Source organism: Pseudorasbora parva, chromosome 15 (assembly GCF_024679245.1).
Source record: "Pseudorasbora parva isolate DD20220531a chromosome 15, ASM2467924v1, whole genome shotgun sequence".
NCBI lineage: Eukaryota > Metazoa > Chordata > Actinopteri > Cypriniformes > Gobionidae > Pseudorasbora > Pseudorasbora parva.
The window spans coordinates 31197224-31216323 of NC_090186.1; the positions used below are offsets into that span (position 1 = coordinate 31197224).

General features: G+C 36.6%; 1 protein-coding gene across 1 annotated transcript in view; it reads left to right on the forward strand.

Moving 5' to 3' along the window:
- The first annotated feature begins 769 nt into the window (after positions 1 to 769).
- rxrgb (retinoid X receptor, gamma b) overlaps positions 770 to 19100 on the forward strand; it is a 42489-nt gene continuing 24158 nt past the window's right edge. The window contains exon 1 of the mRNA XM_067417693.1: positions 770 to 909. Within this exon, the coding sequence (XP_067273794.1) occupies positions 879 to 909 (31 nt within the window). The 5' untranslated portion in view covers positions 770 to 878. The remainder of the gene's footprint in view (positions 910 to 19100) is intronic.

Sequence of the window (19100 nt, forward strand, 5' to 3'; positions counted from 1 at the left end):
TGGTTTAATAAATAGAAACTCAAAAATATTATTGTATCTGAACCACATAATTAATGTAATTTCACCGCATCTTCACAAATAAAAGACACAATTACTCTAATCTTTTAATAATATTTAAATAAAGGTTGTCGATTATCAAAAATGTCCAATATATTAACTCATTTTTTTAATTTCAATGAACTCAAAATTAAGGCAACCAGGTAACTTTTTTAAAATACTTTTTTCATATGAAATTGTCATCTCATAAAATAGCTACATTTTCTCATGAGATCAGGTTAATGATTTCTTAAATTCTACCATTTGCCTGGCTGAAATTATGCTGTTCCCTTGACAAGTAGGCATTTCTATCTGATTTGGTTTGTTTCGCGAAAGCATTGCAAGCTAGAAACTATTAGCATCAATGGTCTCTATCTATCTAAGCCTTACTTTTGGAAAACACAGCCCTGATTCTTTGAAATTACTTTTGCTGGTGTAAGTAATTAAATAATTTTTTAAACAGTCACATTTTTAGGTTTCCTGACAAGACATTTTACAATGTCCAGCTTGGTAGCCTACTGTTGCTATTCATGTTTGAATAGTTCAGTATTCATAGCATGTATTTACAAAAAAAATAATGTTTTCTAAATAGTAATTAGTTATGGTTATACTGTTGAAATGTTATTTTGTACAAACTGTTGTATACATGTGCTGAAGTCATCTGCCTGCTGTGTCTTATCTGATTGTTGTCGTTTGTGAAACCCCTCCTCCCAGCCTCCCCCTGAGCGGGGCCCCGAGCCAGCCAGTAGCGCCGCAGATTTCAGTTCACTCGGGCCGGGCAGAGGAATTGAGAGGGGTGCCGCGCGGCTCCAAGACGAGACCCGACAGTAAACTGATTCGGAATGGATACTCATAACACATATTTACATATCCGTAAGTCTCCGTGTCTCTCCATTTCTTTTTGCTGCTCTTCTGTGACATCTTTGCGCGGTTGCCCGTGCTTTTTGTCACAAGCGCGCGTGCCGTCAATACTTTAAAATAACTTCGCTGATGAACTTAAGACAGATTATAATAGTAACATTACTATCAGCCCGCGTGAATGGCCATTTGTCAGGTGATCACGCCGCGGTTTACAGGCATGGTTGGCATTTTAATTGTATATACGGTATACTCGACCGCTCGGGTCGACAAAATAGGGACAAAGCACGCCTGAATGCGAATGACATGTTATTTTAGACAAAGTCAAAGACAAGTTCTAATGTTAGCAAATAGAGTGTTGACTGTAAATCATAAGACTCGAATCAAATAAAAATCGCCAGTTTGACACACCAAAGTGCACGACGCTGTTAATTCAACTTACCTGGCATGGTCATGTCAAGTTGTAATGAATTTACCCAATGCTTATTTATTTATTCAGATTTAAAAACTTCACCTGGATACATTAGCACACTGCTGTGTTTTGGAACACTGTGGGAGGTTTTTAGTTTGTCCACTCTGGTTATTAGCTGGTCATCTGTTGGTCTACGAATGGTAGGCTACCAGTTTTGGTACCAAACTCAGCTATCAGTTTGACCAGCAGGCATCTCCAAGATGATCTACCAGCTTGAAACCATCTTCCATGTTCCAAAACACAGCTGTACAGGGTTAAGCTGGATTTTCCAGCAGAGCAAGAATTCAGACGAATGTACATAATGCTTTCGAGGTAAAGTATCAGATGTGTACATATTTTTCCAATGAAGAATACCATGTATTTTCTAAGTGTAGTATTTTACAGAGTTCTTGTGAGTAAACACAAATATAGTATGCTGTCTTAATAAGTAGGTTAAAGTATTTGTGTATTCATGCATGATGCAATAAGAATGGGAACTAATAATGATTAATAAATAGATAATAGAAAGCTGTAAACATGCAGTCATGCCACTATGATGTTGAGGTTATTGCTGTTGCTTAGCTAGACAGACACGCTGCAGGTTTTGAACTTTGAACAAGGTTAACAAGGTTAAATTAATCAAAGCTAACCACGTTTTTGTAGTGAACAGCTATATAAATTCAATTGCTTTTAAATTGCATTTGCATTTATTCATTTGGCAGATGCTTCTATCTAAAGAACATGTATTCAGGGTTTATATTATTTTGGTTCATGCATTCCCTGGGAATGGAACCCATGACCTTGGCGTTGCTAGCAAAAAGATCTCTACTGTTTGAGCTATAGGAATTTTTGATGTCAATGAAGCCGCCTGTGCCTTCACTCTCAGTTTTGTTCCCCTGTTGCTGTAGACTTTCAGAGAATTGTTTATAGCTGACAACATTCCTCAGCCTTTAACAATGTGAACCCACTCTGCAAGTCCAAAGACACATAGATGAGAAAACAGAAAGGACACGTGTGTTACAGTCTTCAGGCAGGAGTGGCTCAGGGGCCTTTGTTATTTGTTAGCTGTACACATGCTTTCAAACTGCTCACAGCGGTTTCTGTAGATTTCCTATATGCACTTAAGGCCTTCAACATGTGACTCACTGAGCAGCCTTGCCCTTACCACCACTTTCAGGAGAGTCAGAAAAGCCCAGCTTTTGGGAAGCCCAGCTTTTGGGAAAGGCTTTGGGGAAAAACAGAGGATATGCAATCCATGAGAAATAAAACATATTGGAGTGTTCTTTATCCAAATGGTCCTGTTAGTCAGGGTAGTTTGAGACCACGACCAGCTGAATTAAAATTGGATGATTATTAAGATTAGCCCTTTTTTTAGGAGCAGTTTGACAATTCGTATGCACAGTCTGTCATTACCTTCACACTGGTGGCGCTGCTACTATAACCGTTATAGATAAATTAACTAACAGAGATATTTTGGCCCTTACTCAGCTCTTATTAGCTCCTCATTCTGGATGCTGGAGTAATGTAGGGTTAAAGTAGACTGGGGCAAGGGTGGAAATCTATTTTGATCGCCGGACATGTTCGCACCCTGAGTGCTTCCTAGGACATGCTGCTTTGAAATGTTAGACATGGAGCCTTGCATCAGAGTAGCGGGGTTGAACTGTGTTCACATGCTTGTCAACATTGGTCGCAGGCTGTGCGATTTTTGAGAAGTCTTTTGTGCTCATCAAGGCTGCATTTATGGGATCAAACAATATAGTAAAACAGTTTTAACAGATTAAAAATTATTGCATTTGGGGCTCACTGCTCAGGAAACATTTCATATTACTATCAATGTAGACAAAAGTCAACATAGGGTTTTGTTGGGCAGATACGGATACTGATTTTCAGGGGTCAGTTCACCCATAAAAAATCATTCTGTCATCATTTACATACCTTCATGTCATTCCAAACCCATAAGACTTTCATTCATCTTCGGATCACAAATTAAAGGGTTAGTTCACCCAAAAATGAAATTTCTTTCATTAATGACTCACCCTAATGTCGTTCCACACCCGTAAGAACTCCGTTCATCCTCGGAACACAGTTTAAGATATTTTAGAGTTAGTCCGAGGGCTTTATGTCCTTTGAATATAAGTGTATGCTCACTTGCTGTCCATGTCCATAAGGTAATGAAAACATCATCAAAGTAGAATATTTATTTGAGGTTTGAAAACAAACGCGGAAGAAAAGACAATGCTGAATAAAGTAATAGTTTTTGTTATTTTTGGACCAAAATGTATTGTCGACGCTTTAAAAGAGTCTGATGTCACATATGGACTACTTTGATGATGTTTTCATTACCTTCTGGACGTGGACAGCAAGTGTGCATACACTTACATTCAAAGGACAGAAAGGCCTCGGACTAAATCTAAAATATCTTAAACTGTGTTCCGAGGATGAATGGAGGTCTTACGGGTGTGGAACGACTTTGGGGTGAGTCATTAATGAAAGAAATTTCATTTTTGGGTGAATTAACCCTTTAAGACAACAAAACGACAAAAGGATCCAAGATGGCTGCCTGTATGTAGTATGTGTGTTGTTTATCTCTGCTTCTTTCCAACTTAAAAGGACATCAAAGACTGTTTTAAGGCTTACGTTGGATTTTTATCTACATTATTATTATTACTATAACTAATTAATTGCCTAAATGAGGGCATATTTTATATTTGTTTATTTGCTTGGCTGCCTGACGCTGTGGATCCCTATGGACGGCATGCTTAATGCTAATGCTAATGAGGGGAGAGATACACCTGCATCGTATTCGTGGATTATTCCGAACACTGTGACTTCCCTGGAGCCGGTTGATGGGAATCCTGTCATGAGGCCCTGGGTTGAGAGGTGCCTTTTTGGTCGGGCGCCTTTTATTCTGAGGGATGAATCAAGAGGTCTGCGATGTTTGTGGGCACGTGGAAACGGAAAACTGTCTCCCTATGCGACGTTCATCTATAGGGACAGTTCGACAGCTGGCGCAGCACGGAAGAGCTGGTTGGTCTTTCTTTTGCTCCTAATATCGGGGAATATCCACCCTAATCCAGGCCCAGAACTTGCGCAGCTTCAGACTCCTGCTGAGTTCAAGTCTAGTAATGGTTTGCATCTTTTTCACCTCAATGTCCGCAGTTTGGTAAACAAAATAGACCTAATAAGAATATGGGCTGATTCAACGAACTCTGATATAATTGTTCTATCAGAGACATGGTTAAAGAAGTCAGTTCCTAATAACATGATCCATATTGAGGGGTATAATGTTTTTAGATCGGATCGAACAAAAAAAGGTGGTGGAGTTGCAGTTTATATTAAGTCTAAGCTAAACTGCACTTGTATATTATCCATCAGCAAACCAAACTGTTTTGAACTTTTGGCAATTAAATTAGTTTTTGGTAATGGTCCAGATATCATCGTTGTTGGATGTTATCGTCCCCCTTCAGCTTCAAGTGAAGCTATTACTTCACTTACGGACCTTCTCCATAACTGGACTAAATCAGAGCTTATTTTACTCGGGGATTTAAACTGGGATTGGTTATCACAAATGTCTGACCCACTCAAGGGTATTTGCGACTCTCTTTGTTTGGATCAATTGATAAAGTTACCCACCCGGTTAAATCATAAAGATCTAGTTAAATCCACGCTACTTGATGTAATTTTAACCAATGCTCCTCATAGATTCTCTGCAGTTGGCGTTTTTTGTAATGATGTAAGTGACCATTGTGCAATAGTATGTGTAAGGAATTGTAGGATTCCAAAGAGTAAACCACGTTTTATTTTAAAACGACAATTTAAACATTTTAATGATCAAGCCTTTCTGCAAGATATTTATAATAGTGATTTATATGTTGTTTCACAGATACCTGATGTTGATATAGCATGGGAGTATTTTAAATGTACTTTTTTGACTATATGTGACAAACATGCACCTTTTAAAAGGTTTAGAGTAAGAAGTAGAGATAATCCCTGGTTTAATGAGTCAATATCTTCTCTTATAAAAAATAGAGATAATGCATGGGCTAAAGCAAAGAAAACAAATAATAATATGGATTGGGTAAATTATAGGACAATAAGAAATAACTGTACAAAATTGATAAAAAAATCTAAATGTGATTATTATTTAAATATGATGAATGAAAATTTGAACAATCCGACAAATTTCTGGAAGTTGACTCAATCAATTGGTGGTAAAAAAAAACTCCACCAGTCTGCCGGACTGTTTAAAAATAAATGAGAGTGTAATACGGGACAAGGAAAATATTGTAACAGCTTTTAACAACCATTTTATCACTGCTGGCTTAATTCCGGACTTTAGTAATTTAGAGGAACATAATGTAGAAGGCAATGTGGCAAATGCTTCGTGTTGTTCTCAGCTGTTCACCTTTACTCCTATTTTGGCTACACAAGTTTATAAAGCCTTGTCAAACTTGGATTGTAAAAAATCAGCGGGATTTGATAAAATAGAGCCTTACTTTTTAAAAATTGCTGCAGATCTTATAACAGAACCCATCACTTCAATTTTTAATTTAAGTTTAAAATCAAATGTTATTCCTCGTGCATGGAAATCGGCTATGATTCTACCTTTGTTAAAAGGTGGTGATCCATCTGAGATGAATAATTACCGTCCAATTTCAAGGTTGTCAGTGATGGCAAAAGTATTTGAATCTTTTATAAATGATCAAGTAAAACAGTTTATTACTGAAAATAATATTTTAAATGAATTTCAATCAGGCTTTAGATCAGGTCACAGTACTGTAACTGCAGCCATGCTGGTCACTAATGATATTATTAAATGTTTGGATAGTAAACAGCATTGTGCAGCTTTATTTGTAGATCTCTCCAAAGCATTTGACACTGTAGACCATAAACTACTGTTGCAGAGACTTAGTTGTGTGGGTTTTAGTGAAACAGCTCTAAATTGGTTTAATAATTACTTATTTGAACGAACTCAATGTGTCTCAGTTGAAAATTTTATATCTGCAGAACAAACAATTAAAAAAGGTGTCCCACAGGGTTCAGTTTTAGCACCAATTTTATTTTCTATCTATATCAATGACATAGGTTGTGGGATAACTCCAGCTAGAATCCATCTATATGCTGATGACACAATCATTTACACAGTCGCACATTCTTTGAGTCAAGCCATGGAGTTTCTGCAAGATTCTTTTTGGTCTTTGCAGCTGTCATTGTCAAATTTGAAACTGGTTTTAAACACACAAAAAACAAATTATATGCTTTTCACCCGGGGTTCCATTAAAACAGATTTCCCGATTTTAACTTTAGAAGGAGACTGTATAGAAAGAGTAAACTGTTATAAATACTTAGGCATATGGCTAGATGAAAAATTAGGTTTTAATGTACATATTGAAAATCTCTTAAAAGCTTAGACCAAAACTGGGTTTTCTCTTTCGTTTAAAGAAATGTTTTCCTTTAGAAGCAAGAAAGAGAATTATTCAAAGTTGTTTCCTCTCCGTCTTAGATTACGGTGATGTGGTTTATATGCATGCAAGTTCATCTTCTCTAAAAAAGTTAGATTGTGTATACCATGCTGCCTTGCGCTTTGTGACGAGTGCCTCTTCACGCACTCATCATTGTAACTTGTACGAATTGGTGGGTTGGTCTTCTTTGTTTCAAAGGAGAAAAATACACATGCTGATGTTTATTGCTAAGGCATTGTTGGGAAAACTACCACTTTATATTTGTCAACTTTTATCGTATTACACCTGTACTTATAGCACTAGATCGAGAGATAAATTGCTTTTAAAGGTTCCTAGAGTACGTTCAGAGTTTGGTAAAACTGCCTTCTCTTTCTATGCTCCCTGGTTATGGAATGAGCTGCAGAGTATAATAAGGATAGAAGCACTCCCTTCTTTAAAAGTTTTTAAAAACCTCTTATTAACCAAGTTAAGGGAAACATGTGTATGTTTTGTTAAGTAGATTTTGTTGTTATTTTGAGTGTTGGACAAAATTTTATGAAAGATTCAGATGTTTTTTTTTTTTTTTTTTTTTTTTTTTTTTTTTTTTTTTTTTTTTTTTTTTGTATGTTGTTTATGTGAAACTTTCTGTGCTGCCATCTTGGCCAGGACTCCCTGGAAGAAGAGATTTATATCTCAATGGGACTATCCTGGTAAAATAAAGGATAAAAAAAAAAAAAAAAAAAAAAAAAAAAAAAAAAGATATTTTTACAAATACTCTCTATTGAAAGCTACATAACTACCACTTGAAAAAAGTTCATAAAGAGATGGTAAAACTAATCCACAAGTGGTTTAGTTAAAATTTTGATACAATTGCTTTTTATGATTGAATTTATGCTTTTATTCACATATAAACATCGATTAGCAAACATAAAGAGAAGCTCAACTAAACATGCCTGACATGCTAGAACAAAGCGGTATATAACGATTTTGTCTCTTCTGAAAATTTGGACTAAACCCCTCAATTCATAGTAAATATATTTTCATGTTCAGAAGAATAACGATAATCTTACAGGTTTGGAATGACATGAAGGTGAGTAAAGGATGACATAATTTAAATTTCTGGGTGAACAAACCCTTAAACAAACAACTATTGGCCAATTCCGAACCCAGTATTGGTTACTTGCTCAATTATTTGAACTTGTGTCATTACAAAAAAAAGACTACTGTTTTTATCATGTTTTAAAGGAAGTGTATGTAAGATTGTGGCCAAAATTGGATTGGTACTGTAATCACTTTGAAATGACTATAGAGCGGTGTATCCCCCTCCCCTCCCCCTGACTCGAGGTTGCCAGATAAGCTGCAGTATCCAGCAGGAACGTTTGTAGCTGCAGCTGTGGTAACTAGAGCAGAGCTGGCAACCCGGATGCAGAAACACTACTGACTTCGTGATTGGTAGATAGGTGGAGGGTGGAGCTTCAGGCCAAAACATCAACATCAGTTGAGGGCTGCAACAACTTTTATATGACAATATCCTGGCCGGACTAATGTTTTCAGTGATATAAGTATTTGAAATTAACATGATCTCGTAATGTTTAGTGAAATATCAGGGCCATTTTATGATAAACTGAATACATTTCTTACATACGGTTTCTTTGAATTAGCAAAGTTCAAAAACACATGCATTAAGGTATGCTAACTAGTTTATTGCTGCATCATCAAATTATTTTGATAAAACATTACACAGTTCATTAACAAATGGAAAGACATTACAACTCAGTGCCTTCACATAGTTAGTTGATAAACAGTTTTATATGCTCTTTTTATGCTGTAGCCAGTAGGCAGATGATGGTTTTAAACTGATCAAAAAAATCAGCTGACAGATATCAACGACCAATACATAAGTGCATCTTTAGTCTTTACTGCCACCACTTTTGATCATTTCAATGCGTCCTTGCTGAATAAAGTCATCTTTTGAATGGTAGTGTACACATTAATACCCTCCTAATTATTCTGAGGCTAAGGCTTATTAAAGATGGAAGATAATAATAATGTTTGTTAGGTCTAATAAATAATACTTTTTTTTTTAACCTTTTTTGTCATGGGTCATGCTAGATGAGTTAAAAATAATAATAATATCAGAAAATAATATCAGAGTGATGTCAGTGTCTGATGTTTTTGTTAGCAATAAGAAAAATGCAAGAAGATTGAGAACCTAATGCTGTTTTTTTGGTGCTGTGCGACTCCCAATATTTCTACAGGCAGCTCCAATTGTGTCAATCTTCTGTGTTATCTCAACTCTCTTTCATTCAGACTGATCCATGTGGAGCATTGCTTTTATAGGATGACATATTAAAGAGACTTTTTTAGATTTACCCCGAAGGCATTCTGTCATAAAGTCATCTCTCTCTCTCTCTCTCTCTCTCTCTCTCTCTCTCTCTCTCTCTCTCTCTCTCTCTCTCTCTCTCTCTCTCTCTCTCTCTCTCTCTCTCTCTCTCTCTCTCTCTCTCTCTCTCTCTCTCTCTCTCTCTCTCTCTCTCTCTCTCTCTCTCTCTCTCGCTTTAGTAGAAAGTCTTCTGCATCGTTGCATTGCTTTCAATGCATCACTATATTGAAATCTCTCAAAGTTTCATTTAATTTTTTTTCTGGACCGTTTTTGCAATTCATTTTGCTCAAAATCCGTAATTGACGATGCTGATATGACTGATATTTAATTTTTGAATATTTGATTTACTTGTCTCTAGATTTATTGTTTTTATTAATACAGTACAGGCCTGTGGTCGATAAAATAATTTAATGTTTTAAAATAATTTTCTTATACTCACCAACGCTGTTTTTTATTTGATCAAAATACTTCAGTTACTTCAGCACACTATCCTTCAGAAATCATTCTAATATATGCTAAATTGGAACTTAAGACACATTTCTTATTATAAGCTTTGCTGCTTAATATTTTTGTGGAAACTTGATTTTTGTAATGTATAAGTCTTTACTGACTTTTAATGAATAAAGGTATTATTTAAAAAAAAAAAAAAAACGTTTGGACAGTACTGTGAATAATATCCAAGCTCATTTTTCTTCTTGGTCTTTTAACTGTCCAGTGCTAATGTTGATTCAGTGTTTGGAGTTAGAAGTGCATTAGATAATAAACACACAGGCAGGTTTGTGAGAGGAGGCTGCCAGACTTGGCTGTGAACTGTTTCATTGTGTGTGTGTGTGTGTGTGTGTGTGCATGTGTGAGAGTGCAGTCATTGCCACTTTACTGCTTTCATAGAAGTGCTCCTATACTATGGTCAATTATACAATTTATTTGACAATCAGATGTTCACTGTAAATATAATCTTAAAATCTGTATCCAAACAAATCGCTTCTTTATTTGAATCTCACACACACTTGAGCGCACTTCATCCCTGGGCTGGCAACAGGTGGCCCATCTGGGCTGATAGATTTAATGATACCCTGAGCCTCTGTCTGGTCTGTGCAGAAGGAGTCTTGTCAAAGCTTGGAGGGAGGCTGATCTTTGTGGCAGTAAACGGTTCTTGCTGGATTCAATCGTTGATAATCCGAGTAATCCCATAAACGAGCAGACTCCTCCCCCTACGGCCGTCCTGTTTCGCTCATATCCCATCTGTTCCATCAGTGGAGCGAGTCTGTGTTCGGACAGGTGCTATACTGTGCCCGGTGAGTTTTGGTTAAGTGGTGCTCACTGCTCGCGGTCATGTGGCATCCGCCGGCGTTGCCTCTTCACGGTCAGAGTAACGACAGAGAGAATGGTCACTACAGCCATTGTGAGTATCTGATAATAAGACCTGGTCCCAAACTGCATGATTATGCTCCCAGGAACAACATGGCTGGTCCATCCTAACGGTTGGTGCATCCTAAATGAGAGAACTGTGCTGTGTAAAACAATTGGAAAAACACTTGTTTGACTGATTTTGAAATCTGATTAGATTGTGCATTGATACTTGCAGTTTTATGGATGTGTTGGTATGTGGTTTATTATCGTGAGTAAAGAAGCTGTTGTACCTTTTATTATTTTTTAAGCAAGGGAATAAGCGGCTTTAAATTCACAACTCACATTGGTTTGTCTTTGCATTAATAAATGGAATTGCCAAAGTAATTATTATTTTTAAACAGGTTTCCTGATTTCTTGAACAAACTGATAGTCCCACTCCAAACTGGGGAAGGAGATCTGACCTATAAAAATGAGTTTGATTGTAACGCTCATTGTTTTAGTTCAGAAGGAACTGCTGCTATTTCCGATGCGGTGCTCGGTGACTGACGTCTGTCTAAATCTGCATAGCATGAAACAAGCTGATGATTTGATGTCTGCGTGAGCAGGGTGAGCGGAGGCATGGAAATGCATACGATGACAGGCAGATAGGTCATTGTATGCAATTACCGTTCAGACCGAATGCAATGATTGGAGGAACAATTTATGGTCTTACATCTTCCACAGATGATATATACATCAATCAGGCATAACATTGACATATGAAATATTATTATATATAATATTACCCCAATGATCCTAATATTGTGTTGGTCCCCCTTTTGCAGCCAAACGGCCCTTATCCGTCGAGGCATGGACTCCGCTAGACCCCTGATTGTGTGCTGAGGTATCTGGCACCAAGCAGCTTATCCTTTAGTAGCAGATCCTTTAAGTCCTCCTGTAAGTTGTGAGGCCTCTATGGATCAGACTTTTTGTTCAGCACATCCCACAGATGCTCGATTGTATTGACAACATCTTAAACTGACTTTTGGGCTCCTCAAACCATTCCTAGACAATTGTTGCTTTGTGGCAGGGCACATTATCCTGCTGAAAGAGGCCACAGCCAACAGGGAATACCATGAAAGGGTGTACATGGTCTGCAACAATGCTTAGGTAGGTGGTACGTGCCAAAGTAACATCCACACAGATGGCAGGACCCAAGGTTTCCCAGCAGAACATTGCCCAAAGCATCACACTGCCTCCGCCGGAATCCTGGTGCCATGTGTTCCCCAGGTAAGTGACGCACATGTACCCAGCCATAAAAGAAAACGTGATTCATCAGACCAGGCCACCTCTTGCTCCATGGTCCAGTTCTGATGCTCACGTGGCCACTGTTGGGACAGAGGTCAGCATGTGCACCCTGATTGGTTTGTGGCTATACAGCCCCATATGCAACAAACTGCGATGCACTGTGTATTCTGACACCTTTATATCAGAACCAGCATTGACTTCTTGAGCAATTTGATCTACAGTATTTCGTCTGTTTGATTGGACCACACAGGCCAGCCTTCGCTCCCCACCGGCATCAATGAGCCTTGGCCACCTATGACTGTCGCCTGTTCACAACTGTTTCTTCATTGGGACACTTTTGATAGATACTGACCACTGCAGACCGGAAACACCACACAAAAGCTGCAGTTTTGGAGATGCTCTGACCCAGTCGTCTAGCCATCACAATTTGGTCCTTGTCAAACTCGCTTAAATCCTTACGCTTGCCCATTTTTCCTGCTTCTAACACATCTACTTTGAGGAAAACGTTCACTTGCTGCCTAATATATCCCACCCACTAACTGGTGCCGTGATTAAGAGATAATCAGTGTTATTCACTTCACCTGATCGGTGTATATCGTGAAACCTATATGCAGGCTGGCAGTTGTGTGTAAAGTTGTATTTCTTTAACCTAAGAGGGTGAAGAAATACATGAAGACTTACAATACAAGATGTCAGCAAGGAGCTAGCAGGTGATAATTTGGGTTGAAATATTGGAAAGTGAGACGGAAGTTTATACGAACTTGACCAGTCAAGAAAATTACACTAAGACAACAATTTCCATTTGAAAATTCCTGAAACTGTGCTTGTTCCTGAGGGTTTAACAAAGGAGCAATGTAAAGTTTCTTCGGAGACATGTATAATAGTAACTTTTTTTTGCTATGTTATAAAAAGAAGGATAGTGCCTTCTGAAATAAAAGGATTTTCATTCAGGCCAATGCACTATCCCATGCTGCAAAAACATCACAGCAATAAAACTGTTTAAAAATGTATTTCTACACCCACACTGTAAACGTTTCTCTTTGTGAGTATTGGAGGTGGCTGAAATGCAACTTTACGCACAACTACCAAAGGTTCTGAAGTTAGAGAGGTTTTTGAGACTCCAGACTCAGAGACAACAGCTTCTTAACAGTGGCTTTTTAAAGCTATACAATACAAAACAAAAATTGACAGACATTTCCTTAATAAGCCTTTATCTGACCCAGTTAGCTCTAATGCTGTAAATTACTCACAAATCTTATGATCGCTCATATTGCATGAGAACTAACTAACTGTAATTATTCTGTAACCTCTGCTCTCAGCCGTTGACAGTGAGAATACTTGGCAAGGCTTTGTACTCTAATGCTGTTCAAATGGAGTATTGCGGATATTTTAGGAAAATCTGCTTGGATCAATCTATTTCGGTGTATCCCTTTATAGTTCACACATTTGCGGTACTTCATCCCCTCACTTCTTTGCTTCTCCTCGGTTTCTTATGTGCTCTTGCTACACATTCACAATCTCTGTATCTCTGACAATAGTTCTGTGGAGGGCATTTGTGTGGGTGGGTGTGTGTGTAAATACGTTGACTGACAAGAACAAACGCCTATTTGATCACACAATAGAAATCGGTGACGGAAGTTGTCGCCGCTGATTGACGGTGGGTCACTCAGTCTCTGTTGTTCTTTTTCTTTCAGTTTCTATCTTTCCATGAATGTTGACAACAAATGAGAGGGAAAAAAAACCTGTGTGCAATTCTTACATAGTGAGCTTGCATTGATGTGTAAATGTCTCGTTTTACAAATTAAGGCTAAGTTTGACATTACTTTAATTTACCTTGGAGGTGGTTGGTGTCTTTAATATGGTATACTTTCTGCTTTGGAAATGAGGGCTGAAACATGCATTGCAAGTATGTGGCCATGCCCTAATAATTATCAGGTCTGTCTTGGCTTTTAAATTCCAGTGATGACAAATCTTAAAGGGATAGTTCACCCAAAAATGAAAATTACCCCATGATTTACTCAACCTCAAGCAGGTGTATGACTTTCTTCTTTCAGACGAATACAGTCAGAGTTATATTAAAATATGCCCTCTGTCTTTTGTTATAATTGCAGTAAATGGCAGCACAAAATCTGAAGACCAAAAAAATGCATCCATCTATTAAAAGTACTCCACACGGAAGACCTTCTGAAGTGAATTGTTTTTTAAATCTTTTTTTATATATAACTCTGATTGTTTTTGCCTGAAAGAAGAATGTCATACCTAGGATGGCTCGAGGGTGAGTAATAAAACTTTGAAAAAGTAGTTTTTCAAAAATGATTCTCATGTCATTCCAAAATGTTATGATTTCTTTTCTTTCTTGTGTGGAACAAAAGATGTATAAACTGATGTGTTCCAAAATAACATTGGAACCCATTTGCTTTGAGTAGGACAAAAAAACTATTTTTCAGAATTTCTTTGGGATTAATTAGAACACAGAATCTGAGCTTGTCCCCTTTACCAGTACCTGACCTCATTGATGATATATATAACATATAGTGGAAAACCTTCCCAGAAGAGTGGAAGTATTAATGCCTGGTTTTGTGATTAAGAAGCACAAGCGGTGTGGTGTCCACATGCTTTATCCATATAGTGTAGGTTGTTTACTTAAATGCATTGCATTGCATGCTTGCTTTTTCTTTCTGTAAAAGTTATTGACATGCAATATGTCAGTTGGTATTGATTCTCAATAAAAAAATGTATTTTATAAACATTATTTTTTAATAACTGCTACATCAAACCACCTTAGACTAGTTGTCAAGAAAACCATGTTTGATTTTGTTTCATGAGACCATAAAATAATTTGGCCAACAGGGATTGGCCAACCCAGCCAGGCCAATAGGCAAAATGTCTTCAAAAGGGTATTACATTGCTTTTTGCTTGTTTCATAAGACTTTTAAATTAAAATGGTCTGTGAGTGACATTAAAAGTGCATTCATTTTCATCCAAAACAGATGAACTTGACAATGTTTAATTCAGTGGTTGTTATACACAACATATATAATGTTCCGTAGCATGCCACCTACATTAAACCCTACCCTAAACATAACCGATAACACAGTTAACAAAGCAAACATGAGATAAAAATGCATTTGCTGAAGGCAGTCATGCATTTTAGCTTGCTTCTACAAGTGTTTATGCTTTTTTTTTTTTTTTTTTACCGTGACTCGTGTTTCACAGGACTCATACCTAATTGTGGCGCTGTACAAGAGGACTTAGAGCAAGTTTACTACATCAAAACAATCAAGCGCAATGGTAAAAGATATAACAGAATATTGTGCAATGAACCACGTGTCTTTATTAACTGATAATCTGCCTCTGTTATCATAATGTAAGTGTTTTACTGCCTAGTGTTTATTTCATCTGGAAATGGCTGTGACTGTGATATGTTTTGTAGTTGCAAAAGTATAGGTAGAGGCAAAAAAAAAAAAAAAATTTCAAAGAGACTGGCAGTAGGTTAGTCTTTGGATCAGTACTGAGAAAAACGTCCTGTCAGGGTCTATGCTGAGATTCTCTAAATAGTCTTTCAACATTTTATACTACATTTGTCTCAGCACTGACATAAACACTATGGACTTCCTTATATCCTAATCTTTCCTTTCACCAGTTCTCTTTTTTTTCTTCAGCTCCCTCTTTTTTGCCGAAATTACTAAATGTTATGTGTAGGGCTGACAAGACAACAACACTGTGGTTTCTCACATGCTGCTGTTTGACACTGTTCAGTCGTTACCTAGCATCTAGTCACCTTTAAGTGGTAAACACTTTTGTAAAACTGTATACATGCAGATGTTACTTTGAGGAATGTGCTCTCATTAAATATGTCATTAAACAAAGCTACAGTAGTTTAGATGTTAGCACGTGCTAACACATGCGCTAGGCCTCTCTGTCGGTACAACTGAAAACATCTATTAACTTTTTAGGTTTTGATTGAGAAGGTTGGTTTCATATATCCCAGAAAAGCCTTTTTCTAGAACTATACTAAAAGTTTATCCTGAAGTTTGAGAGAGGTGTGCACATGTGTTTGAGACTTTATCTGCTTCTACATGTCTCTTATATATATATATATATATATATATATATATATATATATATATATATATATATATATATATATATATATATATATATATATATAAAATATCTAATATAATATATCTTTTACATGTCTCCGAAGAAACTATTGCTCCTTTGTTAAACCCTCAGGAACAAGAACAGTTTCAGGAATTTTCAAATGGAAATTGTTGACTTAGTGTAATTTTCTTGACTGGTCAGCTGGCTAGGTACCGTTATCCAGTGTTTCCAGTCACAGTAAGATCTTTTTAAAGAAATTAATAATTTATTCAGAAAAAATGCATTAAACTGATCCAAATTGACAGTAAGATTTTTTGGTTGAGCAGCAAATCAGCATATTAAAATGATTTCTGAAGGATCATGTGACATTGAAGAATTTTACATTTTAAACATTTACATTTTTTATAATAGTTTTTCTCTAACTATTATAAAACAGATGTAGCCTTGGTGAGCAAAAGTTCTAGAAACTTGGTGAGTTTCAAAACTTTTCAATGGTAGTTTACATACATTAAGTGAATTAATTTAGTGAAGGATTGGTCAGACCAGACAACTAAGACTCATTCTTTCAAAAATCATACTACACTTGTTTATTTTTGGAACCAGTAAACATAATGAAAATATAGTAGACGGGGTCATCTTGATATTTGTTTTGAGGTTGCAGTTCTTTAGAATTCAGACTATTGAGGGTCAGCCACTGCTTCTGAATTGTTTTCAATTTAGGTTCATTTTGACAAATAAAGAGGTCTGGCTGCCGCTCAAAACATTTACTTCACAGTCTCTTGTGCAATTTTTAGTGGAACACAATTCCTGTGGATCTCTGCAGATTGTTAAATTGTGACATTACCAGGAGTCATCAAGTGGCCAACAATAATCTTTTTTTTTTTTTTAGTTCATTATCATCCTCCACTATAGATGATCAGATGTCATATGATCACGTTATGACAGGATGTTTTGAAACTGATTAATGTTCCTTCATTTCCTGTGGAGTTTATTTCCATATGTCAGCATATCCCCTCCAGGCAGCATTTTTCTAAGGTCCATTTTCAGACTGTAATGTTCAGAGTACAGCATTATCTATCTATCATCTACCCCTTTGTCTGTCTGTCTGTCTGTCTGTCTGTCCTTATTGAACTCAGTTATTTGTGACTGTAAAGCAGTTGTCAGCAGAAGTTATTTGAAATGTGAGTGATACATGTAACAAAATGTGCTTGTTTTGAAAAGATTAATACAGAGGTTACTACAGGACACATTCAGAGTTCATTGACTTCATTCTGCCTAACTGAATACTATTTTTCTTTAGAATTCACTTCACTCTTAAAATAGGAGGGGTTTGGCGGGGGCCAGGGGGGGGCATAGAGCCAATGATTTTGTCTGAGCTATGAATTTAAAAAACAAAAACAAATTATTAATCACATTTTCTAATTTTATTCGTCTTCTTGTATCCTTTTAGTGTATGAGTAAAGCTAATTGTTTTTTGTTTTGTTTTTTTGTATTTAAAAAAAGAAGAAGAAAAAAATTAAGCTAACTCTAACTCAGTGATCTAACAGTGCTTTTCAATGTCAAAATGATCGAAATGGCCAATCAGATCATATTAGGCAGGTCTAATGTGAGATTTCATGCTGGAAAGATGGAAGTAAATGCATGTCTTAGACTTAATAATCAGCTACCAACAGTAATAAATTATCTAGTGATGCAAACTACTCAACTTTTTATGAAATTTCACCATTTTGAATTGAAAAAATGCGAACATGACATGTAATTCATAAATTTAATGTGACGAGGCAAAAAAAAGTTAGCATTTTGTACATATTAGACATACAAGTACGAGTGAATTTGTGCGCTTTTAAAATATTTGATCAGTAATAGTGTAAGAAATCAAAAATCCCAACATGTCCTTGACCTCCTAAGTCCTGGTCATTTCCACCTCTGTCAGCGGGACGTGGACATGAAAATAATGCATTATTGCGGTAATGATAAGAAAAACATGAGCGGGAGTGTCTGTGTACATTTGTATACGTTAACATTTTAAGAACGGCGAATGAAATGTTTAGGTTATAAAGACAGTTTTATTGCCTGTAATTACATTGCTTTTCAGATACAGACCGAAGTAAATCAGATTACAAGAGGACGTTTATTGGCAGTAACCACGTGTAGATGCTATCGCCAGTGTATAGGTTAATCATTCACATATAAAAGTCAGTGTGTGTACAAATAAACTAGTTTATTGAAATGGTCAATGAAGGTGTGTGTGTGTGTGTGTGTGTATGTGTGTGTGTGTGTGTGTGTGTGTGTGTGTGTGTGTGTGTGTGTGTGTGTGTGTGTGTGTGTGTGTGTGTGTGTGTGTGTGTGTGTGTGTGTAGTACTGGGTGTTGGGGGATTATGGACACATGGCGGTAATCAGGGTTGATTTAATGTCTACCAGGTCTCCACAGCAGACTGGGATAGAGTGGGACAGTGTCCCATTTCTCAATCACTTCCACCTTTTTGTGTTTGTTGCCCTTCCTTCAACCCCCATCTTCTTAGGTGACGTGTCTGTAAATTGGTTGGAAATACTTGTCAGTGATGAGATGAGGGTTTAGTGCTATATTGATTAGAAAGTTGCATTATTGAACTTTATTTAGGACAGGAATAAGCAATTCAAAGGGAAATGGGAAGATGGCAATCTGCTTGGCTTTCATTAAGTGGGTGTGTGTTTGTTTGTTGTGGTTCCAGCCAATAATATGCTGCTAAATCTTTTTTTTAAAAGCTGTCAAAACCTATTTTACGGATGTCCTCAAAGAAAAAGTCCTAACATTGACTTCAATAACATGGCTTTATTTTGAAATGGTTTTCTTTTAACTAGCTATTTGCATTAATAGGTATTTTATATTATGACTATGGCAGTTTAGTAGTTTATTGCAAGGTTTTGCATTTTGACTTTTCCCTTGAAATCACATGCAGTATTGTTTTATTCTGAAAATTGTTTTTAGTTAATGGTGAATTCTAATAAATGAATACTCTAAAATGTAATATAATTATATAATATAATAATAAACAGCTTAATATTATCCATCTTTAAAATGCACTTTAAAAAAAGTGTATTTTTTAACAAAAATCTGGCAACTGTGGTTGCTAGAATAAAAAAATATAAACATATTTACAGATCAGCCTGTACATTTTTAAAAACTGTACTTTTACCTAAAAAATG